At 36.9% G+C, this 27,463-nt stretch overlaps 1 protein-coding gene across 1 annotated transcript in view; it reads left to right on the top strand.

The window, feature by feature from the left end:
• Mid1 (calcium-permeable channel component Mid1) overlaps positions 1-27,463 on the top strand; it is a 272,394-nt gene that overhangs the window by 2,819 nt on the left and 242,112 nt on the right. The window contains exon 2 of the mRNA XM_075311745.1: positions 14,823-16,962. Coding sequence (XP_075167860.1) covers positions 15,205-16,962 — 1,758 coding nt within the window. The 5' untranslated portion in view covers positions 14,823-15,204. The remainder of the gene's footprint in view (positions 1-14,822; positions 16,963-27,463) is intronic.

Below are 27,463 nucleotides of genomic sequence, written 5' to 3'. Positions count from 1 at the left end.
AATTTTATCCGATCCGGCTGAAATTTGGTACATGGTATTGGTATATGGTCTCTAACAACCATGCAAAAATTGGTCCACATCGGTCCATAATTATATATAGCCCCCATATAAACCGATCCCTCGATTTGGCTTTCGGAGCCTCTAAGAGAAGCAAATTTTATCCGATCCGGCTGAAATTTGGTACATGGTATTGGTATATGGTCTCTAACAACCATGCAAAAATTGGTCCATATCGGTCCATAATTATATATAGCCCCCATATAAACCGATCACCAGATTTGACCTTCGGAGCCTCTTGGAAAACCAAAATTCATCTGATTCATCTGGTACGTGGTGTTAATATATGGCCTCAAACACCCATGCAAAAATTTGTCGAAATCGGTCATTAATTATATATAAACCGATCACCACATTTGACCTCCGGAGCCCCTTGGAAGAACAAAATTCATCCCATTCGGTTGAAATTTGGAACGTGATGTTAGTATATGGTATCCATCAATCATGGAGGAATTGGTTCATATCAGTCAATAATTATATATAGCCCCATATAAACCGATCCCCAGATTTGACCTCCGGTGCGTTTTGGAGAAGCAAAATTCATCCGATCTGGTTGAAATTGGGTACGTGATGGTAGTATATGATATTTAACAGCCATGACAAAAGTGGTCCATATCAGTCCATAATCATATATAGCCCCCATATAAACCGATCCGAGATTTGGTTTTGGAGCCTCTTGGAGAAGTCAGTTGAAATTTGGTACATTGTGCTAGTATGTGGCCGTTAACAACCATGCCTAACTAGGTCCATATCGGTCTATACTTATATATAGCTCAGATAAATCGTTCCCCACTCACACAAAAATTGGTCCATATCATATTAATAATTGTATATAGCGACCCCCATATTTCAATTCTGGCTCTCTACCACGTATGGACTAACTCACAATTTAGAAAACGACATTAAGATGCTTTAAGATACCACGACCCAAGTAATTCGATTGTGGATGACAGTCTTTAGTACAAGTTTGTATGCAATCCATGGTGGAGGGTACATAAGATTCGGCCTGGCCGAACTTACGGCCGTATATACTTGTTATTCTTGGGCTTCTATAAACTGTATTTTCTATCCGATTATCCTGAAATTGAAAATCCGGAAGTATTTTCGGACCTTAAAGAGGTGTGTCGAAAAAGGGGTGAATGGGTCCATTTTTTGGTATAACTTTCATATAGACCGATCTCCCGATTTTACTTCTTGCGCTGCTTGAAACTGTGTTTACTATCCGATTTGCCTGAAATTGGAAATCTATAGGTATTTTGGGACCATAAAGAGTTATGCTAAAATTGAGGGGTATCCATCCATTTTTTGGTATAGCCTTCATATAGAACGATCTCCCGATTTTACTACTTGGGCGTCTAGAGACTATATTTTCTAGCCGAATTGCTTGAAATTGAAAATCTAGAGATATTTTAAGATCACAAATAGGTGTATCGCAAATGGTGCCTATCGGTCCATGTTTTTGTATAGCCTCCATATAGACCTAACTCCCGACTTTATTTCCGGGGCTTCTAGAATCCGTAGTTTTGATCAAATTTGCCGGAAATTAAAAATATAAAGGTATTTTAGGACAATAAAGTGGAGTGTCGAAAATGGTCCGTATCGGTCCATGTTTTGATATAGCCCCTATATAGACTGATCTCCCGATTTTACTTCTTGGGGTTGTAAAGGGTGATTTGTTAAGAGCTTGATAACTTTTTTAAAAAAAAAAAAAACGCATAAAATTTGCAAAATCTCATCGGTTCTTTATTTGAACGTTAGATTGGTCCATGACATTTACTTTTTGAAGATAATTTCATTTAAATGTTGACCGCGGCTGCGTCTTAGGTGGTCCATTCGGAAAGTCCAATTTTGGGCAACTTTTTCGAGCATTTCGGCCGGAATAGCCCGAATTTCTTCGGAAATGTTGTCTTCCAAAGCTGGAATAGTTGCTGGCTTATTTCTGTAGACTTTAGACTTGACGTAGCCCCACAAAAAATAGTCTAAAGGCGTCAAATCGCATGATCTTGGTGGCCAACTTACCGGTCCATTTCTTGAGATGAATTGTTCTCCGAAGTTTTCCCTCAAAATGGCCATAGAATCGCGAGCTGTGTGGCATGTAGCGCCATCTTGTTGAAACCACATGTCAACCAAGTTCAGTTCTTCCATTTTTGGCAACAAAAAGTTTGTTAGCATCGAACGATAGCGATCGCCATTCACCGTAACGTTGCGTCCAACAGCATCTTTGAAAAAATACGGTTCAATGATTCCATCAGCGTACAAACCACACCAAACAGTGCATTTTTCGGGATGCATGGGCAGTTCTAGAACGGCTTCTGGTTGCTCTTCACTCCAAATGCGGCAATTTTGCTTATTTACGTAGCCATTCAACCAGAAATGAGCCTCATCGCTGAACAAAATTTGTCGATAAAAAAGCGGATTTTCTGCCAACTTTTCTAGGGCCCATTCACTGAAAATTCGACGTTGTGGCTCGTTAGTAAGTCTATTCATGATGAAATGTCAAAGCATACTGAGCATCTTTCTCTTTGACACCATGTCTGAAATCCCACGTGATCTGTCAAATACTAATGCATGAAAATCCTAACCTCAAAAGAATCACCCTTTAGAATTCGTAGTTTTCACCCAATTCGTCTGAAAGTGGAATTCTAGAGGTATTTGAGGAACATTTAGAGGTGGTGAGTATTGGTCCATGTTTTAGTATAGCTCCACATAGCATTTATTTTTACCGGTCCGTTTGGTAAGGCATCAATATAGACCGATTTAACTTCTTGAGGGTACACCCAAAGAAAAAACATTTTCTTCCGGAATGAAATTTTAGACAAACGAAATTCCCCTTTCGTATAAAACTTTTTCGTTTAGAGCAAACTAATCCGAATTCTTGATAAGTGATTGTCTCTAAAATTTGTGTCAAAAGAAAACTTTGCTTGCCTAAAATTTCGTTCCTCAGAATAGAAAACACTTCTTTCAGAGTATACCATTTCCAGATTTTACTCATCGTATTCATTTAAATAATGGCGGAAAAAAATCTACAGATTTAAGATTTCAAATCAAGGCGTTATTTCATCATATACACGATATGTTTATGATTTCTCTAAAACTCAAACAAAATTGGTTCTCATAAATCCAGAATCTGATCTAGTCTTCATAGGTAGAATCTGGTTGAACTGATTTGCTTGGGAGACAATTTGTCATCAAACCCCCTAAAGTTCTATATATTATCAAGAAACCCCCTACGACGAAGTGTTTTCAAAGTAAACTATTATATTTGATTCATGGTGGTGGGTATTTAAGATTCGGCCCGGCCGAACTTACTGCTGTATATACTTGTTTTGTTTAATTTCTTTACAATAATGAATGATTCAATTTTATGTTATGTTCGTTACTAATATGACATGCCTTATATCGAACCATACGATATTTGAACAGCAAAGATCCCAGTCTGTTAAACGTCGATTCTGGAATACCAATTCCAGATTTTATTAATATGCTTATCTTGAGTTGATTCTTGACTATATTCATCAACGAGTTTTCGAACGTCTTTGAATAATTTTAACTAAACGGAAGCTCTAGAAAATATGATTAATATCATAAAGTTTTGAAAATTGAAATCTTAACACTTTCTGATTCAATCACGGAATTAATTGATGTAATTGTACAAAAGAGAGTAATAATTTTTGCCATCTAGCAGTGGCGATTTTACAAGGATATTGGTTAGATCTCACCAAAATATGTGGTCAATTGTGGGTTGTGATGCATTATTAAATCAAGTCGGGCCATATTTTCACAAGTCGGATCTTTACCGTTCTGTGGAAAGTCTGGCATAAACCGGAAGAACAAATATATGGAGGCTTTATCTATATCTGAATCAAATTAGATCAAACTACACACTTAAATAGCATATTAAATATATTCTCTGTGGAAACTATCGACGCAATTGGAGGAAAATCAAATTGAACAAGTATATACGGCCGTAAGTTCGGCCAGGCCGAATCCCTCCATCCATAGATTGCATAGAAACTTGTACTAACGACTGTTATCTACAATCGAATTACTTGGGTTGGGGTATCTTAAAACTTCTTAACATCGTTTTCGTGGTAGAGAGCCAGAATTGAAATATGGGGGTCGCTTATATGGGGGCTATATATAATTATTAACTTGATATGGACCAATTTTTGTGTGATTGGGGATCAATTTATCTGAGGGCTATATATAACTATAGACCGATATGGACCTAGTTAGGCATGGTTGTTAACGGTCACATACTAGCACAATGTACCAAATTTCAACTGACTCGGTTGAAAGTTGCTCCTCCAAGAGGCTCCAAAACCAAATCTCGGGATCGGTTTATATGGAGGCTATATATCATGGGGGCTATATATCATATGGATTGATATGGACCACTTTTGGCATGGCTGTTAAATATCATATACTTCCATCACGTACCAAATTTTTACCAGATTCTCCAAAAGGCACCGGAGGTCAAATCTGGGGATCGGTCTATGTGGGGCCTATATATAATTATTGGCCGATTTCGACCAATTTTTGCATGGGTGTTTGAGGCCATATATTAAGACCACGTACGAAATATAAACTGAATCAGATGAATTTTTGTCTTCCAAGAGGCTCCGGACGTCAAATCTGGTGATCGGTTTACATGGGGGCTATATATAATTATGGACCGATGTGGACCAATTTTTGCATGGTTGTTAGAGATCATATACTAACATCATGTACCAAATTTCAACCGGATCGGATGAAATTTGCTTATCGTGGAGGCTCCGCAAGCGAAATCGGGGGATCGGTTTATATGGGGGCTATATGTAATTATTGACCAATGTGGACCAATTTTTGCATGGTTGTTAGAGACCATATACTAACAGCATGTACCAAATTTCAGCGGAATCGGATGAAACTTGCTTCTCTTAGAGCAATCGCAAGCCAAATTTGGGGGTCCGTTTATATGGGGGCTATACGCAAAAGTGGTTCGATATGGCCCATTTGCAATACCTTCCGACCTACATCAATAACAACTACTTGTGCCAAGTTTCAAGTCGATAGCTTGTTTTGTTCGGAAGTTAGCGTGATTTCAACAGACGGACGGACATGCTCAGATCGACTCAGAATTTCACCAAGACCCGGAATATATATACTTTATGGGGTCTTAGAGCAATATTTCGATGTGTTGCAAACGGAATGACAAAGTTAATATACCCCCATCCTATGGTGGAGGGTATAAAAAGGTCTAAAATATGAAACATTCTACCCTATTTTCCCAACTCTGGCGTACATATATATGCACGGACGAAAAAGACTGTTTTTCATATGTTTGGGTGTAAAAATTATATCTTTGGAACTCCAATTTTTTAACACAATATTTTTAAGTGCAAGCATATAATGTTCATAAACTAGCATAACATGTTAGGGATGTATACGATATGTTAATATGTTAGAACATATTATGTTTGGGACATAAAATGTTTGTAAATATAATATGCTTAGATGCGAACATATATTAATTTCGAAATAGCCTATAAACATATATGTGTTTAGAAAGAGTGACCTAGAGAGTATGCTGCAGGTAAAATAATGGAAGTAACCAATTGACGCCATAAAAATATATCCACACAAAGAAAATTTTATTAAAATTTTTTTCTACTAGTGTATATATAAGGTGAAACATAATATGTTTGAACAATACAAACAATATTTTGTTTGGACCAATCCTGAAAAAATATATGCTTGAAGCAAAATGTGTTTGGGGTATATGTTACAGAAGCAAGCTTTTTTGAGGGTGTGGGAGCTATATCTAAATCTGAACCGATATTGACCAAATTTTCCATGCATAGTTCGAATAACAATTCTTGTATCTCTGCAAAATTTCTCGTAAATCGGTCATATGAGTAAATCGGGCGAAAGTTATATATGAGAGCTATATCTAAATCTGAACCGATTTTATCCAAATTTGGTACGCTTAACGATAGATGATGTACTACTATATATTACTTTTTTCAATACTGTTTCACCCGTAGTACCCCGCGAATGATTTAGTATCTTTTGTGTAGACATTTTTGAACCGTTATCAGATTTATGGTATAATAGTTTTTTTTTTTTTTTTTTTTTTTAATAATTCTGTTTATTTGCAATCTATTTTTGACAAAATACTTTTATATTTTGAGAAAGTCTTTAACAAACTTATTTGCTAATACGAGTAGTCTATTACAAATTTGACAAAACAGACAAGTTCATGCTGGAAGAAAATCTCAATTTTATAAAAACCATAGTCAACAACATGATTTGATTGAATTTCAAGAATGTTTTAGTCGAAAAAAGCATGTGTTTCTATATTCCACACGAACACTTTCACTTACAGTCAAGTTGAAATTTGAGACAAAAATAATCTACCAATATTTGGAGAAAATCTTAGCAAAAACTACCAAAAAATACTATTTTTCAAAATTTTATTTCTTAAGAAAGTTTTGTTAAAATTTTATTTCTACGGAAAATGTTGGCAGATTTTTTTTCTTTTGGAAAATTTTGTCAAAATTTTATTTTATTTTTTTGTCAACATTTTATTTCTATGGAAAATTTTGCCAAAATTTTATTTTTATGGAAAATTTTGTCAAAATTTTATATCTATAGAAAATTTTGTAAAAATTTTATTTTCATAGAATAAGGAATGAAAGATTGGCGATTTTTTACAATGAGTGAAAGCATTGGGAAATGAAATCCCATAACATTTTAAAAAATTCACAAATGAAGATTAGCACACATTAGATGAAGAAATTATAATAAATTTTGAATAATTTCTCTGATAAAATGAAAATTCCACAGAAAATATGGTATTGTTCCTTTTCATCGAAATATTTAATGTTATTATGTACATTTACTTCTTCAAAATGTATTCGCTTCATTGACTACTTCCAAATCAATTTTAAGTGATTAAAAAAATGTTGGCTCTTATTATTTCGTTGGACCTATTAAATAAAAATAATTTAAATATTTCTGATCGAAATTTGGTCCCTTTGCTTTTGCTTCGTAAATGCGAATGCTAATATTCTTCCTCGAAGAGGGGGAAGGGTATTCAAGCGTCTCTATGGAAACCAAAAAAAAATTAAACATTTGTCAAATGAAGTCAAAACGAAATAGATAAAAATTCCCCAAAAATATAGTATGAAAATGTTCCAAAAATTATGAAACATTCCTCCCAAATCCACAAAAGTACTACATTTTCATCGGAATCTTCCATCTTCTCATGTACATTTATTGTTCGAAATTTATTTTTTTTTCTGCGGGTCCATACTAATTTATATTTAAAATATTTATTTGTATTTTTTTTATGTAGGAAACACCTGCTATTTTCCTTCCGGTCTAAAAATTAGATGGCATCAATAATTGTATTGGACCAATGAGCTTATAATAATTTAAATTTTTCCGATCGATTTCAGTTGGACATTTTCGGCTCCTGTCACTATTGGTTACATTTTACATTCCACAGGTTACTATTGTCAAAAACATTTATGGTTACTATTGGTTACATAGGTAACTATTGGTTGCATAGGTTACTATTGGCAACTAACATTAAAATTTAAACAAAATAATTTGAAAATATTTAATATCTTTTGTTTACTAACATTAAATTTGTAAACAAAACTGACATCTGGATGTACTTGAATGAGCTCGCAATAATTAAAATTTTTCCGATCGATGTCAGTTGGACATTTTCGGTTCCTGTGCTTTTGATAGAAAATAAAACTTTTGCGTTGTCCTTCTAACCATCTAATATAATTGTGTAAGGTTACCAACGGCTCTATAAAAATTGGCAAAGAATATGCAAAATCCTTCAAATGACGACTAACCCAAATTAGTTGAGACTTTCCCAAAAATAAAGTTAGTTTTAAAGTTATCCAAAACCTATGGAAAATTATTTATAAAAAATAAATAAAATACATATATAACATTATTTAAAATCACCAATAAAATATTTCCCCAGTATAATTAAAAATTGCAAAATAAAACCGCACATTTTCATCTTGCATCGACAAATTTGCATTTTTATACCCTCCACCGTAGGATGGGGATATACAACTTTGTAATTCCGTTGTAACACATTGTTCTAAAACCCCAAAAAGTATAGATATTCTGGGTCGTGGTGAAATTCTGAGTCGCTCTCAGCATGTCCACCGGTCCGTCCGTCTGTTGAAATCACGATAGCTTCCTAACGAAACAAGCTATCGACTTGAAACTTGGTATAAGTAGTTGTTATTGATGTAGGTCGGATGCTATTGCAAATGGGCCAAATTGGACCACTTTTACGTATAGCCCCCATATAAACCGATCCCCAGATTTGATTTGCGGAGCCTCTTAGAGGAGCAAATTTCTTCCGATCCGGATGAAATTTGTTACGTGGAGTTAGTATATGGTCTCTAACAACCATGCAAATATTGGTCCATATCGGTCCATAATTATATATAGCCCCGATATAAACCGATCCCCAGATTTGAACTGCGGAGCTTCTTGGAAGAGCAAAGTTCATCCGATCCTGTTGAAATTTGGTACAGCGTGTTAGTATATGGTCTATAATAACCGTGCAAAAATTGGTCCACATCGGTCCATAATTATATATAGCCCCCGTTTAAACCGATTCCCAAATTTGACCTCCGGAACCTCTTGGAGGAGCAAAATTCATCCGATTCGGTTGAAATTTGGAACATCGTGTTAGTATATGGTCTATAATAACCATGCAAACATTGGTCCACATCGGTCCATAATTATATATAGCCCCCATTTAAACCGATTCCTAAATTTGACCTCCGGCACCTCTTGAAGGAGCCCAATTCATCCGATCTGGTCGAAATTTGGTACGAGCTGTAAGTATATGGTCTCTAACAACCATGCAAAAATTGGTCCATATCGGTCCATAAATATATATAACCCCCATTTAAGCCGATACCCAGATTTGAACTCCGGAGCCTCTTGAAGGAGCACAATTCATCCGATTCGGTTGAAATTTGGTACATTACGCTAGTATATGGCCGCTAACCATGCCAAAGTTGGTCCATATAGGTCTATAGTTATATATAGCCGATCCCCAATCACACAAAAATTGGTTCATATCGCCAAAAATAATCTACAACATTTTATTTCTATATAAAATTTTGTCAAAATTTTATTACTATATAAAATTTTGTCAAAATTTTATTACTATAGAAAATTTTGTCAAAATTTTATTTCTATAGAAAATTTTGTCAAAATTTTATTTCTATAGAAAATTTTGTCAAAATTTTATTTCTATAGAAAATTTTGTCAAAATTTTATTTCTATAGAAAATTTTGTCAAAATTTTGTCAAAATTTTATTTCTATAGAAAATTTTGTCAAAATTTTATTTCTATAGAAAATTTTGTAAAAATTTTATTTCTATAGAAAATTTTGTCAAAATTTTATTTCTATAGAAAATTTTGTCAAAATTTTATTTCTATAGAAAATTTGTCAAAATGTTATTTCTATAGAAATTTTTGTCAAACGAATTATATACATATTTAATCGGTCTTTTTTGGTTGTTTAATATATACCCGTATGGACTAAGTTACAACGGTATTACGGTATTAAGAAGTTTTAAGATATCGTGCCATCGGCAAGTGTTACCCCAACACAAGCAATTTGATTGTGGATGACTGTCTGTAGTAGAAGTTTCTACGCAATCTATGGTGGAGGGTATATAAGTACTTACAGCCGTATATACTTGTTCGTAATGAAAAATATTATTAATTTTTATGAATTCCTCACAAAAATTCATAAAAATTAATAATATTTTTCAATTTTTATTTTTGAATTTACGTATTTTGTATGGATATTGTTACGAAATTTCAATTTTCATAATGGGACTCTTTCTAAAGGGTGATACGGTCAAAATTTGGTCAAGGGAAAACGCGTGTAAATCGGTGAAATCGTTAATGTAAAAAATCAAATTAAATTTCTTTTTCAATTCAGGAAAAATATTCAGTTAGGCTTTCGCTTTTCCAAATCCTTATTGCCATCAGATTTTGTACAGCCACCTTGTCCACCTTCTTCGCCCCAGAAAGCCATTTTGCCTTGAACTGCTGCTTGTCCTTAGCAGTTTTTTGGTCTTCTTTAGGTTCCGCTTGACAATAGCCCAGTATTTCTCAATTGGGCGGAGCTCTGGCGTGTTGGGAGGGTTCTTGTCCTTGGGAACCACCTGCACATTGTTGGCGGCGTACCACTCCATGGCCTTTTTACCGTAATGGCAAGATGCCAAATCCGGCCAAAACAGTACGGAACAACCGTGTTTCTTCAGGAAAGGCAGCAGACGTTTATTCAAACACTCTTTCACGTAAATTTCTTGGTTGACAGTCCCAGAAGCTATGAAAATGCTGCTTTTCAAGCCACAGGTACAGATGGCTTGCCAAAACAGATATTTCTTTGCGAACTTTGACAGTTTTATGTGCTTGAAAATATCTGCTACCTTTCCCCTTCCTTTTGCCGTATAAAACTCCTGTCACGGAAGCTGCTTGTAGTCGACTTTGACGTAGGTTTCGTCGTCCATTACCACGCAGTCAAACTCCGTCAGCATCGTCGTGTACAGCCTCCGGGATCGCGCTTTGGCCGTCGTATTTTGTTTATCATCGCGATTTGGAGTCACTACCTTCTTGTAAGTCGATAGTCCGGGTCGGTTTTTGGGTCGATGCACGGTTGTAGACGATACACCCAGCTTATTTGCGGCATCTCGGAGAGAGAGGTTAGGGTTTCGCTTGAAACTACCGACTACTCTCTTTGTCGTCTCAGCGGCTTCCGGTTTTCGATTTCCCCCCGATCCAGACTTCCTGGGTGTCGACAAACGTTCCCCAAACACTTTAATTACATTTGTAACGGTTGATTTGGCAACTTTTAGCGATTTTGCCAGCTTTGCGTAGCTCGGATTTTCGCGATGCGCGAGCAAAATGTTGATACGCTGCTCTTCTTGCTTGGACGGTATTTTGACAACTGAAGAGTGAATTCCAAAATCAAAATACACACACACACCTTCAAAATGAGGGGTGTTCAGGTTTTTTAAATGCAAAATTGAAAGAAATACGTCAAGTTTATATTGACCAAATTTTGACCGTATCACCCTTTAAATCGTAGAAGGTCAGCTCTGTTTTTCTCTATATTTGTAAAGGGAAGTCACTTTCTCTGCAAATTCCAAGAAAATCTGTATACTTTCCTTCAAGTTTCATAGTGCGGGGCAAAGAGAAGGTTCACGATCAAATACCCACAAATAAAGTGCACCATATTGATTTCATAACCTTCCCCTATGGCCTTTGTAAATTTCAAGTAAACTTGAGAATTCTAGGTTTTTTTCAGTTTTAGATGAGGTCTACATCCCCGTCCCAATATGGAAAAATGATATAACGTTGGCTGATAAGTCCCCGGTCTAACAAAGAAAAACACTTTTTTTGTCAGAATTCGTTTTTATTATTCAACATACATCAAGAGCGATGCAACGATTATAACGACCTTCCAATTTTTTGATACCATTTTGGTAGTACTCCTTCGGTTTTGCCTCAAAATAGGCCTCAGTTTCGGCGATCACCTCTTCATTGCAGCAAAATTTTTTTCCTGCGAGCATCCTTTTGAGGTCTGAGAACAAGAAAAAGTCGCTGGGGCCAGATCTGGAGAATACGGTGGGTGGGAAGCAATTCGAAGCCAATTCATGAATTTTTGCCATCATTCTCAATGACTTGTGGCACGGTGCGTTGTCTTGGTGGAACAACACTTTTTTCTTCTTCATATGGGACCGTTTTGCCGCGATTTCGACCTTCAAACGCTCCAATAACGCCATATAATAGTCACTGTTGAAGGTTTTTCCCTTCTCAAGATAATCGATAAAAATTATTCCATGCGCATCCTAAAAAACAGAGGCCATTACTTTGCCAGCGGACTTTTGAGTCTTTCCACGCTTCGGAGACGGTTCACCGGTCGCTGTCCACTCTGCCGACTGTCGATTGGACTCAGTCGTGTAGTGATGGAGCCACGTTTAATCCATTGTCACATATCGACGGAAAAACTCGGGTGTGTTACGAGTTAACAGCTGCAAACACCGCTCAGAATCATCAACACGTTGTTGTTTTTGGTCAAATGTGAGCTCGCGCGGCACCCATTTTGCACAGAGCTTCCGCATATCCAAATATTGATGATAAGGCCCCTGCTATCTCGATCAACTTCATTTTACGGTCACTCAAAATCATTATTGGATTTTTTTGATGTTTTCGTTGGTAACCACCTCTTTCGGGCGTCCACTGCGTTCACCGTCCTCCGTGCTCATTTCACCACGCTTGAATTTGGCATACCAATCAATTATTGTTGATTTCTCTGGGACAGAGTTCGGAAACTCATTATCAAGCCAAGTTTTTGCTTCCACCGTATTTTTTCACTTCAGAAAACAGTATTTTATCAAAACACGAAATTCCTTTTTTTCATTTTTTTTCACAATAACAAAAGTTGCTTCACAAAAGACGCTCTATCTCACAAACTAATTGACTTGCAGACGTCAAATTTTGACACGAATCATTTGAAGGTTGGTACTATATAAAAATAATATGCATTTAATACTAGCGACGCCATCTATGTGTCAGACCGGGGATTTATCAGCCAACCTGTTATATTGTGTAGACGTCCCAGAAAATCTCAAGCAATTCATAAGCCAAATTTTTAAAAAGCAGGGCAAGGGGATGCCCCTCTTCCCTTACGATAATCACGAAATCAGATATCCATTATAATAATATAACCTACTCAACATCCTCTGTAAATTTCAAGTGGAAAAGTTTAAATGTTTCACGGTATGTACTTGAGGAGAAATGAGGTCTCCCTGTGTCCTTTTATTTTACCCCGACCAAATATTAAAAAAATCATATGCCTTATATAAATTTCATAATCTCCCCCAAGTTCTCTGTAAAATTTCTGTAAGTCGACAAATTTTAGTTTTTTCATTGTACTTTAAAAAAAATGAGGTACCCTATTTTGACCACATGATTACCCTATACGTTCTCCGTGCGTTCTGGAGTTATTGCGTCAGGAAGGAAAACCTGACTTATTTTTATATAGTAGATTATAAGTTCAGGCTTTTGTACATTTTTGTATGTAGATTTTTATACCCTCCACCATAGGTTGGGGGTATATTAACTTTGTCATCATCATCGAAATCGAAATATTGCTCTAAGACCCCATAAAGCATATATATTCTGGGTCGTGGTGAAATTCTGAGTCGATCTGAGCATGTCCTTCCGTCCGTCTGTTGAAATCACGCTAACTTCCGAACGAAACAAGATCTCGACTTGAAACTTGGCATTGCAAATGGGCCATATCGGTCCACTTTTACGTATATCCCCCATATAAACGGACCCCCAAATTTGGCTTGCGATTGCCTTAAGAGAAGCAAATTTCATCCGATCCGGCTGAAATTTGCTACATGGTGTTAGTATATGGTCTCTAACAACCATGCAAAAATTGGTCCACATCGGTCCATAATTATATATAGGCCCCATATAAACCGTTCCCCAGATTTGATCTCCGTAGCCTCTTGGAGGAGCAAAATTCATCCGATCCGGTTGAAATTTGCAACGTTGTGTTAGTATAAGGCCGCTAATAACCATGCCAAAATTGGTCCATATCGGTCTAAAGTTATATATAGCCGATCCCCAATCACACAAAAATTGGTCCATATCGGTTCATAATCATGGTTGCCACTCTAGCCAAAAATAATCTACCAAAATTTTATTTCTATAGAAAATTTTGTCAAAATTTTATTTCTACAGAAAATTTTGTCAAAATTTTATTTCTATAGAAAATTTTGTCAAAATTTTTTTTCTATAGAAAATTTTGTCAAAATTTTACTTCTATAGAGGTTAGGTTAGGTGGCAGCCCGATGTATCGGCGCACTTAGACTATTCAATCCATTGTGATACCACATTGGTGAACTTCTCTCTTATCACTGAGTGCTGCCCGATTCCATGTTAAGCTCAATGACAAGGGACCTCCTTTTTATAGCCGAGTCCGAACGGCGTTCCACATTGATGTGAAACCACTTAGAGAAGCTTTGAAACCCTTCTATAGAAAATGTTGTCAAAATTGTATTTCTATAGAAACTTTAAACTTAATTATATACGTATTTAATCGGCCCTTTTGTAGTTTAATATATACCAAGTATGGACTATGTGATATATATTACATTGTTAGGAAGATTTATGATACCTTGCCATCGGCTTCAGTACAAGTTTCTACGCAATCCATGGTGGAGTGTACATAAGCTTCGGCCTGGCCGAACTTACGGCCGTATATACTTGTTTAAATTAATTTTGCTTCCATATCTATATTTGTTTAAAAAGTCCTTATTGATAACTAAGGGTATTGCCAAATATTTGACCAAAATGAGTGTCAAATATTTTTCCAGAAACATTTTCCAAACATCTAAATACGATTTTTGGAAAATAATCCTATCATAATGTTATAATACAATATGAGGAGAACGGATTCTGTTTTGACATCTGTCAAATATTTGCCCAGTGTGACAATAGCATAAATATTAAGCTCCCAAAATCGAAATTAGGAAAACTATTATTCACTGTTGACCAAATTGGGAGTATATTATATTTATATTTGTGAGGATTTATTTCGTGGATTTTTTTTCATAGAGTTCTAGTTTTAATAATTTCTTAATTTCATTCTTGTCAAAAATCCCTCGAATCTAACATTTTTTTCTTATTTTATCTTTCAGGATTGGGACTCTAATTTGTCTTGTTGCCGTTCAGCGAGGAAGGAAACTATGTATGTGATAAACGTTCATCGGAAACGTTCACTACAAAAAACAAGAATAATTTTTTGAAAGGATTTGAATGTAATTTGGATAACGATATTTATGTTACTATATCTGAGTAACACTGTCGCCCATAAAGACAACACAAAGCGATATCCGAATATTTCGGAGAGAAGTATTCGTTGTGGTGGGTGCCGTGATACAGTGCCATTTTTCAGAAAATTTACAACAAAACAAAATGATGATGGGGCCATGAGCCCATCATTACCGACATTGAGTTGGAGTCGCAAGTGCGTCTCAAGCGGGCCTGCACCATGCTAGCACCGCCGAACCCGAGGTCAATATGCGGCCAGGACCCGGGCTGGTCGTGATGGCGCTTGCGTTTATTTCGGGGGCTCGGCGTGGCAGCACCAGCAGCATCAGTTCAAAGACTACAATAACAACGTCGTCACTACCACCACCACTAACAACAACACCACCACCACTGATAACAAGAACAACAACAACACTACCACCAACGGCCACAGGAACACCAACATTACCACCAACACTATCACCGTCGTCAACTCTTGTACCACCAACAACATTAGCGGCAACATTGCCGCCATCGTCGTCCTCATTCATTATCGCAGCAACAGCATCACCACCGCCACCACCAACCCACACCATAACTCCACACTCATCAGCCTCAAGCCTTTATGAGCATAAGGAATATCCACAATCTCTATACCACAATGAGGATGGCATAGAGGATAATCGTCATACACACTATAACCACCGGCAAGTGGAACCACAGCCATTTGACTTTTTTAATACGTTTTATAGCAACAATTTTCTACAACGTTCTGCGTCTCATCTCTTCTCTCCCTCCCTACCATCGGTAACCTCCTCATACAGTGCCACGAATAACTTTGCCTATACGTTTCCGTTGCCATCGCATTTGACACACTATTACGACGATCCGCGAGCGCGTTCCGTCGTCTCAAATCGGGTTGTGTCTTCGGTAAGAAAGTCGCGACCGCGTCAAACGGCCAAACATAGACGCAGACGAAAGAGAAGAGCGCGTAGTGTAAGTGTTGTTGACTATAAAGGCAGCAGTGGAGCTGTTGAAGCTGCTGCCGATAATCCAAACGAATCACTGGACGACAGCACCTCCCAATCAACGGCTTTGGACAGCAGTAGCAGTGGAAGCGGCAGCAGTAGTAGTAGTAGTCACATTCGCACCCGCAACCGAGATAGTGGTTTAGGCGAGCAAACTTTATCACGTGGTCTGCCCGTACACTTTCCCTCGCTTACAGCTGATTCGTCAAGATCCTTTGACGAAGACGATATATTTGCCTTAGTAGCCGAGGACGATCTTCTATCGGAAGAGTCCTTTGATCGTTTGATTAAATTAACGGACGACAAAATTGGTGATACTAACGAAGAGGATTATAGCAGTGGTACAGAGACTGTAGCTTCATCATCAGCATCAGCATCGTCGTCCTCTTCCTCATACTCCTTCTCATCATCATCATCCTCTGCAACTTCATCATCTTCGTCTTCAATAACTCCATCTTCTTCTTCTTCAGCAGCGGCAGCAGCAAATGGTAGTGGTAGTGGCACTTCAGAATACCAAGATACTAATCAACAAAATGCCCTTGAAGATTTTGAGCGATTACAACAAAATGAAGATCCAACTCCATCGCAGAGTGGAGATGATGATGATGATAACTCCAAGGCAACAAAAAGTTTTCAAGATCAAGAACCAGAAGAAGAAACAATTTCAGTGTCCGAACGAATACACGCAGAACAACGTGAGTCCCAGAGATCACTTGACGATGAACACGTATCAATCGACAACAATGACGGTGGTGATAGGAACATTGAAACTCTATACAATGCTCACTTAGTGAGCAATGAGAATGACAAAGTTGTATCGGTCACCGAAGACGTCGAACATCTAACACCATTGGATACAACAAAGGCAACGGAGATCGACGATAACACCAAGGTACATCGATCGATATTGGAAAGTAATTTTCCTCTAACACGCCTTAATCCTTGGATATCAGCTTGTGATCTGGCACAACCTGGTCCATTAGCAGCACCAGATTTGCAGGTAAGTTTGTATTTGATTTAAAAAGTTTAGGTGTTTGGCTTTGGGATTATGATAAATAGGGGAGACCATACTTTTTGTGTTTATTTTTTTATATGCCTACAAGTATACTACTTAAATTTATTAAAGAGTTTAGAAATCGCTTCCTTAGGAAATCTCAACGTAATAATATTGGAAATATCCCAATAGTGCGACAATGGAGAAGGCCATTTAATTAAGGCATAAATTATCAACGTTAGTTGATTTAGCAGCTTGGAGAAACCGTTGGTGTTGGTTAAGTTACGCCTCTATTCTCCACTAGAGGTCCCTCTTTTTATGGTGTTAGTAAAGCATCCTGTCTTCATAGTTTTACTTATTTGTCGTCGTTTGCAATCTTGCTAGAAGTTTAGCTTGGAAAGTTTATGTTAGACTCACTTAGAGTATTCAGTCCACACATGGTGAATTTCTCTCTTATCAATGAGTGCTGACCTATTCTATGTTTAGCTTGGTTTTTAAGCTTGTCCGAACGGGTTTTACATTACGATGAAGCCACTTAGAGAAGCTTTGAAACACGTAGAAATGTCACCAGCATTATTGAGAGGAGATAAATCACTGCTAAAAACGATTTCGTGTTCGGTCGAAACTGGGGTTGAACCTATTGTAAGGATAAAGTGGCAGCCCGATTAAGATTCGGGCTCACTTAGACTATTCAGTCCATTGTTATAACAAAATAACCTATTATAAAAATCTATGCGCCGTGATGATTAAAATCCAAAAAGCAATAAATATTATTTTGACAAATTATCAATTCAATTGTCTTGAGAAATTTTTTCACAACTCTAAGGCGACTTAGTTAATCCAAAATTTATATAAGGTACAAATGTATGACACTTGAAATGAAAAAAAAAAAAAAACTAAAAAACAAAAGTAGGATTTGAAATAGTGTCACCACATCACCCCCCCTCCAGAACTTTTCTCTGATGTAATTCCGTTGAAGAGATGGTAATGTCAGCTTCATTTTCTGATTGTAACTGGCTTTAGTCTATCAACCGTTCTTTTCCATTAATATCGAGAAGGGGCATATTTTCTGATTTAGAAAGTACTGCAAATGGTCCTTTATAAGGCGGTTGTAGAGTTGTACGAACGGAATCATTGCGAACAAACACATAAAAAAAAGATTGGTGCAGTTCCTCCGTTCATATGTTTGATTTTCTCCATGTCTTTTGACTTTTTCTGCTTTTAATGTTGCCATATTCTCCTTAAACTGTTTAACCCATTCCGAAGTAATAATTGCAGACTTGAATTCACCGACGAACTCTCCGGGTAGTGTTAACTCCATACCAAATACAGAACCTGCTGGGGATATTCTAGTATCGTAATTGATTGAAGATCGCAATCCTAACATAACTAATGGCAAAATTTCAGTCCAACGTGGATTTGAATGACACATTATTGCAGACTTGAGAGTTCTATGCCAGCGTTCAATCTGTCCATTAGCCTGTGGATGATAAGGCGTAGTATTCGCGACTTGAACACCTAATATTTTCGAAAATTCCCGGAATAAAGATGATTCGAACTGTCGGCCCTGATCTGTAATTACTTGAGGATGTAGCCCAAAACGCGAAATCCTACCAGTGAGAAAACCTTTGGCTACAGATTCTACAGTAATGTCAGATAATGGTATTGCCTCCGGTCATCGTATAAATCTATCAATACATGTCAAACAATACTTGAATCCTTCGGAAAAAGGAAGATGTCCCATAATGTCAATGCTAACAATCTTGAATCTTTCGTCCGGCACAGGAAATTCTCCAAGCAAGTTTCTCAATTCTGTCTTCACTTACCGAAAGTATGGCTTTAGTAGTTGAAGGAAGATGTTGAATCCATAATGTTCTTAGCAAATCTTCAGATATCTTACCGCAAGGCAATTCACGCATTTCTCTTAGCAATGCCGAAAGTTTTTTTTTTGTCACCAATACTTCCATTTTCCAAAAGTTGTCGTAAACGCTTTTCTTAAATCTGAAATTCATTCAATAATGCATCCTTAAGAGCCCCGTACTTATTTTCTTCTAGGGAATTTTCTACAATATGACTTACATGGTTTAGAAAGTTGCTCTCGATTGAACCTACTAATGTGTGGAACTTGGTATCATCAGCAGTAATTCTAGATGTAATAAATTGTGACTCCAATTGTCGGAACCATAATCGAGGATTTTGTCGCCAGAATGGTGGAACTTTTACCGCAACACAAGATAATTCTAAATGGTTGTTGTCGCCAGGCATGTTGCAAATTTAAATTGATATAACAACAACGGTTTTCGTTGTTTAAAAATCCAAAAAGCAATTAATTTTATTTTGACAAATTATCAATTCAATTATCTTGAGAAAATCCTACATAAGTCCAAGGCTACTTAGTTAATCCTAAATTTATGTAAGGTACAAACGTATGTGACTTGAAATTAAAAATAGTCAATGACTACTACATAACTTAATAAAAAAAATCAAATTCGATAACTGACCTCTTTCGTGCAAGCGAAGCAACTCTTCTCTTCTATCTTTTATTTCGGTCTAATTTTCTATACATCGGTAAGCTCTTGCACTTTTTGGAACTTCTATGGGTTTACTTCAAGCTCATTTTTCAATTTATGTTGCGTCCTTTCTCGTGATATGTTCAACTCAAGAGCAAGTTTTCTACCACTGCACAATGGATTATGAACAAATCTGACCTTAAATTTTTGATTAGTTCTGGGGTTGTTACCAAATTTTCTTCGTTCACTTTTTAGACGCTTTGCAACTAAATTATGGAGGGCTCTCTTTTTATACCCTGCACCATAGGAGGGGGTATATTAACTATTGTCATTCTGTTTGTAACACATCGAAATATTGCTCTAAGACCCCATAAAGTATATATATTCTGGGTCGTGTTGAAATTCTGAGTAGATCTAAGCATGTCCGTCCGTCCGTCCGTCCGTCTGTTGAAATCACGCTATCTTCCGAACGAAACAAGTTATCGACTTGAAACTTGACACAAGTAGTTGTTATTGATGTAGGTCGGATGGTATTGTAAATGGGCCATATCGGTCCACTTTTACGTATAGCCCCCATATAAACGAACCCCCAGATTTTGCTTGCGGTGCCACTAAGAGAAGCAAATTTCACCCGATACGGCTGAAATTTGGTACATGGTGTTAGTATATGGTGTCTAAAAACCATACAAAAATTGGTCCACATTGGTCCATAATTTTATATAGCCCCCATATAAACCGATCCCCAGATTTGACCTCCGGAGCCTCTTGGAAGAGCAAAATTCATCTGATTCAGCTGAAGTTTGGTACGTGGTTGTTAATATATGGTCTCAAACACCCATGAAAAAATTGATCGAAATCGGTCCATAATTATATATAGCCCCCATATAAACCGATCCCCAGATTTGACCTCCGGAGTCCCTTGGAAGAGCAAAATTCATCCGATTCAGTTGAAATTTGGTACGTAGTGTTAATATATAGCCTCAAACACCCATGCAAAAATTGATCGAAATCGGTCCATAATTATATATAGCCCCCATATAAATCGATCCCCAGATTTGACCTCCGGAGCCTCTTGGAATAGCAAAATTCATCTGATTAAGTAGAAATTTGGACATGGTATTAATATATGGCCTCAAACACCCATGCAAAAATTAATCGAAATCGGTTCATAATTATATATAGCCCCCATATAAGCCAATCCCCAGATTTGAACTCAGGAGTCCCTTGGAAGAGCAAAATTCGTCCGATTCGGTTGAAATTTGGTACGTGATGTTAGTATATGGTCTCTAACAACCATGCAGGAATTGGTACATATCTGTCCATAATTATATATAGCCCCCATATAAACCGATCCCCAGATTTGACTCCGGTGCCTTTTGGGGAAGCAAAATTCATCCAATCTGATTGAAATTTAATACGTGGTGTTAGTATATGGTATATAACAACCATACATGTATTCCTATCAGTCCATAATTATATATAGCCTCTATATAAACCGATCCCGAGATGTGGTTTTGGAGCCCCTTGGAGGAGCAAATTTCATCCGAGTCAGTTGAAATTTGGTACATTGTGCTAGTATATGGCCGTTAACAACCATGCCAAACTAGGTCCATAACGGTCTATAGTTATATATAGCCCTCAGATAAATCGATCACCAATCACACAAATATTGGTCCATATCAAGTTCATAATTGTATATAAAGGGTGATACGGTCAAAATTTGGTCAAGGGAAAACGTGTGTAAATCGGTGAAATCGTTTATTTAAAAAATCAAATTAAATTTCTTTTTCAAGTTCAATTAGTATAAAATTCAGGAAAAATATTCAGTTAGGCTTTCGCTTCTCCAAATCCGAATTGCCGGGCCTCACGCTTGACACCTGCCATCAGATGTTGTACAGCCACCTTGTCCACCTTCTTCGCCGCAGAAAGCCAGTTTGCCTAGAACTGCTGCTCGTCCTTAGCAGGTTTTTTGGTCTTCTTTAGGTTCCGCTTGACAAAAGCCCAGTATTTCTCAATTGGGCGGAGCTCTGGCGTGTTGGGAGGGTTCTTGTCCTTGGGAACCACATGCACGTTGTTGGCGGCGTACTACTCCATGGCCTTTTTACCGTAATGGCAAGATGCCAAATGCGGCCAAAACAGTACGGAACAACCGTGTTTCTTCAGGAAAGGCAGCAGACGTTTATTCAAACACTCTTTCACGTAAATTTTTTGGTTGACAGTCCCGGAAGCTATGAAAATGCTGCTTTTCAAGCCACAGGTACAGATGGCTTGCCAAACCAGATACTTCATTGCGAACGTTGACAGTTTTATGTGCTTGAAAATATCTGCTACCTTTCCCCTTCCTTTTGCCGTATAAAACTCCTGTCCCGGAAGCTGCTTGTAGTCGGCTTTGACGTAGGTCTCGTCGTCCATTACCAAGCAGTCAAACTTCGTCAGCATCGTCGTGTACAGCCTCCGGGATCGCGCTTTGACCGTCGTATTTTGTTTATCATCGCGGTTTGGAGTCACTACCTTCTTGTAAGTCGATAGTCCGGCTCGTTTTTTGGCTCGATGCACGGTTGTAGACGATACACCCAGCTTATTTGCGGCATCTCGGAGAGAGAGGTTAGGGTTTCGCTTGAAACTACCGGCAACTCTCTTTGTCGTCTCAGCGGCTTCCGGTTTTCGATTTCCCCCCGAGCAAAATTTTGATACGCTGCTCTTCTTGCTTGGACGGCATTTTGACAACTGAAGAGTGAATTCCAAAATCAAAATAGGAGCAACATTCTACACGCACACAGCTTCAAAATGAGGGGTGTTCAGGTTTTTTTATATGCAAAATTGAAAGAAATACGTCAAGTTTATATTGACCAAATTTTGACCGTATCACCCTTTACATACTGCATTTGGCTTTCGAATAATCATTTTGTTGTTTTTCAAAATATTCACAGAGTTCATTTTCTACAGATAGGTACACCAAATTAAGTCGTATAATAATAACGTAAGAAATATCATAGATTTTGTTGACAAAATATACTCACCTAATTGAACAAGCACGATTTGCTTATATGTCATTGAAATATATCTGAGATTTCTATAGAAAACCAACTTATTTTATTTGACATCTTAGATGAATTCGGGAGCCACCGTGGTGCAATGGTTAGCATGCCCGCCTTGCATACACAAGGTCGTGGGTTCGATTCCTGCTTCGACCGAACACCAAAACGTTTTTCAGCGGTGGATTATCCCACCTCAGTAATGCTGGTGACATTTCTGAGGGTTTCAAAACTTCTCTAAGTGGTTTCAATGCAATGTGGAGCGCCGTTCGGACTCGGCTATAAAAAGGGGGTCCCTTGTCATTGAGCTTAACATGGAATCGTGCAGCACTCAGTGATAAGAGAGAAGTTCACCAATGTGGTATCACAATGGACTCAATAGTTTAAGTGAGCCTAATACATCGGGCTGCCATCTAACCTAACCTAACCTAACCTTGGATGAATACTATGTTGGAAGTGTTCAGAAACGAGTTGGAAGTGCACAGAAAGTACATTCGGGATGTTTTATTATTTCAGTTTATATTGCAAATAAAAAACCGAAAATCGGTTTTTATTATGCTAAAAACACCGGTTCTACCGGTCCACCGTAAATGGTATTTTATACAAAACTGACAATCGGGGCAAAACGAAAAACCGGTCCACCGGTTTCCAGCGCCGGTTTTGATCACTCTATTCAGAATGGTCTACATAAGTACATTGATTGATTAAGCTTCTAATATAAAATATCGAGTTTATAATTTTACTTCTGAGACCCTAAGGGGATAAGGTAATCAAACACCTCATATTGTATGTCCAAAGTGTGTTCGATTTCAGGCTATCATAAAAATTAATAAGCCGATAAAAATCATGGAAAAATACTACCACTGAATTCGTTAGAATTGATGTTGTCTCGTTCAAATAAGTTTCAATAAAATTGTTGTTGACTAGAAACAAGGCATTGTGTGATAGTTTACTACTTTATTACTGCATTAGTGCGATTTTTCTACTGTAACAGAAAATTGTTGACAGATTTATCTCGCATTAAAAAATTAACGAAACAATTCAAAAATGTATGTTTCCCACACTTTCTTCTTGCTTTTCTTTATGTTCTTCCTTCATTTTTATTCTATTTAAGAAAATTATTATTGCAAGAATTATAAGACAGTTAACTTTTCATGTCAACCATCCTTGGAAATAATTTTGTTGCTACCATTGACTCATAAAATTTTTTGACATTTGTTTGCCTTCCAAGAATTTTTGAATGTGTAAAACAAAATAGGATTTCATTTTTGATAAATTAAAAATAAGACATACAATATTTTGAAAAGGTCATGTTAGCATTTAGTCCATCTTTGACATTCAAAGAACAGTTCAGAGAATAATATACACTTCATACATATTTCCCGTAGCAGTGTTGAACTCGTAAACAACCATCAGTGTCACTACAGTGGACTGAAGGAGGGACAGATTATATACGGATATATAAACTTGCTTTATATCTTAAATATACGATTAAATAAAGTAGGTGACTATGCATGGGCTATTAATTTATCAATGTTAATTAAAAGCAAATAAGTTTGCAGTTGGATAAGACAAAAAGTTAGTAAGGTAAATCCCAATTGATAAACCTACTCCAAATCAATGATAGATATTCCCCATCTAAAAATAAAGGCTTTCTCTAGGAGATGATCATATTCCTTTTCTATATACAAAACTTTAAAATGTGAGATAATCTGGAGCATTGATATCAGTCTTGCGTTGGAGCTTTCTGTGGCAATTTGTACCTTCCCCAGGGTACTTGTGCTTTGTTTTGGTATCTGTCCATATTTTGGCGAGACTTGTGTCCTAATTTAATTTATTGCCCATAGTAAGCGATTGTCTCATGGACTCATAAATGACTATGGCAAATAAGATATTCAGCAAAAACAAGTATATACGGCCGTAAGTTTAGCCAGGCCGAATTTTATGTACCCTCCACCATGGATTGCGTAGAAACTTCTGCGAAAGACTGTCATCCACAATCGAATTACTTGTGTTGTGGTAATACTTACCGATGGCAAGGAATCTTAAAACTTCTTAACATCGTTTTGTCCATACGTGGTATATATTAGAAAAAAAGTATATATACACACAAAAAATTTTTTTTTTGATTCAATCACGAAATTCATTGATCCAATTAATTTTTAAATTGAAATGTCTTCAATCACGGAAATGATAGTATGAATTAAAAAATTAATTGACACTCAATTAAAAAATTAATTGATCCAATTAAAAATTTAATTGATCCAATTAAAAAAGTAATTGATGCTATTACTTTGCGTGATTGATTTTTATTTCAATTAAAAACTTTGTTGATTCAATTAAACTTTTAATTGAATATTTTTTAAAACTCAATTAAGATTTTAATTGGAAAAATTCTCGTGAAATTTTTTTCTGTTTAGGTAAGTCTAAAACAAGTATATACGGCCGTAAGTTCGGCCAGGCCGAAGCTTATGTACCCTCCACCATGGATTGCGTACATCTACTGAATACTCTCATCCACAATCGATTTACTTGGGTTGTGGTAACTTTTGCCGATCTTAAAACTTCCTAATACCGTAATATATACCACGTAGTCCATACGTGGTTTATATTAAACTTAAAATGGCCGATTAAATACGTATATAATTAAGTTTGACAAAATTTTCTATAGAAATAAAATTTTGACAACATTTTCTATAGAAGTAAAATTTGGAAAAAATTTTCTATAGAAATACGATTTTAACAAAATTTTATACAGACATAACATTTTGACAAAATTTTCTATAGAAATAAAATTTTTACTAAATTTTCAAACGATTTAAAATTTTGACAACATTCTCTATAGAATTAAAATTTTGACAACATTTTCTACAGAAATAAAATTTTGCCAAAATTTTCTATAGAAATAAAATTTTACAAAATTTTCTATAGGAATAAAATATCGACAAATCTTGCTAGATTATTTTTGCTCGAGTGGCAAGCATGATTATGAATCGATATGGACCAATTTTTGTGTGATTGGGGATCGGCTATATATAACTATAGACCGATATGGACTAATTTTGGCATTGTTATTAGTGGCCATATATTAACACCACGTTGCAAATTTAAACCAGATCGGATGAATTTTGCTCGTCTAAGTGGCTCCGGAGTTCAAATCTGGGGATCGGTTTATGTAGGGGCTATATATAATTATGGACTGATATGGACAAATCTGGGGATCGGTTTATATGGGGGCTATATATAATTATGGACCGATATAGACCAATTTTTGCATGGTTGTTAGAGACCATATATTAACACCACGTACCAAACTTCAGCCGGATCGGATGAAATTTGGTTCTCTTCGAGGCTTCGAAGGTCAAATCGGGGGATTTGTTTATATGGGGGCTATATGTAATTATGGACCGATATAGACCAATTTTTGCATGGTTGTTAGAGACCATATATTAACACCACGTACCAAACTTCAGCCGGATCGGATGCAATTTGCTTTTCTTAGAGCAATCGCAAGCCAAATTTGGGGATCCGTTTATATGGGGGCTATACGTAAAAGTGGACCGATATGGACCAATTTTTGCATGGTTGTTAGATACCATATACTAACACCATGTACCAAACTTCAGCCGGATCGGATGAAATTTGCTTTTCTTAGAGCAATCGCAAGCCAAATTTGTGGGTCCGTTTATATGGGGGCTATACGTAAAAGTGGACCGATATGGACCAATTTTTGCATGGTTGTTAGATACCATATAAAGGGTGATTTGTTAAGAGCTTGATAACTTTTTTTTTTTAAAAAACGCATAAAATTTGCAAAATCTCATCGGTTCTTTATTTGAAACGTTAGATTGGTCCATGACATTTACTTTTTGAAGATAATTTCATTTAAATGTTGACCGCGGCTGCGTCTTAGGTGGTCCATTCGGAAAGTCCAATTTTGGGCAACTTTTTCGAGCATTTCGGCCGGAATAGCCCGAATTTCTTCGGAAATGTTGTCTTCCAAAGCTGGAATAGTTGCTGGCTTATTTCTGTAGACTTTAGACTTGACGAAGCCCCACAAAAAATAGTCTAAAGGCGTCAAATCGCATGATCTTGGTGGCCAACTTACCGGTCCATTTCTTGAGATGAATTGTTCTCCGAAGTTTTCCCTCAAAATGGCCATAGAATCGCGAACTGTGTGGCATGTAGCGCCATCTTGTTGAAACCACATGTCAACCAAGTTCAGTTCTTCCATTTTTGGCAACAAAAAGTTTGTTAGCATCGAACGATAGCGATCGCCATTCACCGTAACGTTGCGTCCAACAGCATCTTTGAAAAAAATACGGTCCAATGATTCCACCAGCGTACAAACCACACCAAACAGTGCATTTTTCGGGATGCATGGGCAGTTCTTGAACGGCTTCTGGTTGCTCTTCACTCCAAATGCGGCAATTTTGCTTATTTACGTAGCCATTCAACCAGAAATGAGCCTCATCGCTGAACAAAATTTGTCGATAAAAAAGCGGATTTTCTGCCAACTTTTCTAGGGCCCATTCACTGAAAATTCGACGTTGTGGCTCGTTAGTAAGTCTATTCATGATGAAATGTCAAAGCATACTGAGCATCTTTCTCTTTAACACCATGTCTGAAATCCCACGTGATCTGTCAAATACTAATGCATGAAAATCCTAACCTCAAAAGAATCACCCTTTACTAACACCATGTACCAATTTTCAGCCTAATCGGATGAAATTTGCTTCTTTTAGAGCAATCGCAAGCCAAATTTGGGGGTCCGTTTATATGGGGGCTATACGTAAAAGTGGACCGATATGGCCCATTTGCAATAGCATCCGACCTACTTCAATAACAACTACTTGTGCCAAGTTTCAAGTCGATAGCTTGTTTCGTTCGGAAGTTAGCGTGATTTCAACAGACGGACGGACGGACATGCTCAGATCGACTCAGAATTTCACCACGACCTGG

Source organism: Haematobia irritans, chromosome 5 (assembly GCF_050003625.1).
Source record: "Haematobia irritans isolate KBUSLIRL chromosome 5, ASM5000362v1, whole genome shotgun sequence".
Taxonomy (NCBI): Eukaryota; Metazoa; Arthropoda; class Insecta; order Diptera; family Muscidae; genus Haematobia; species Haematobia irritans.
This window is presented reverse-complemented; position numbering and strand designations above follow the sequence as displayed.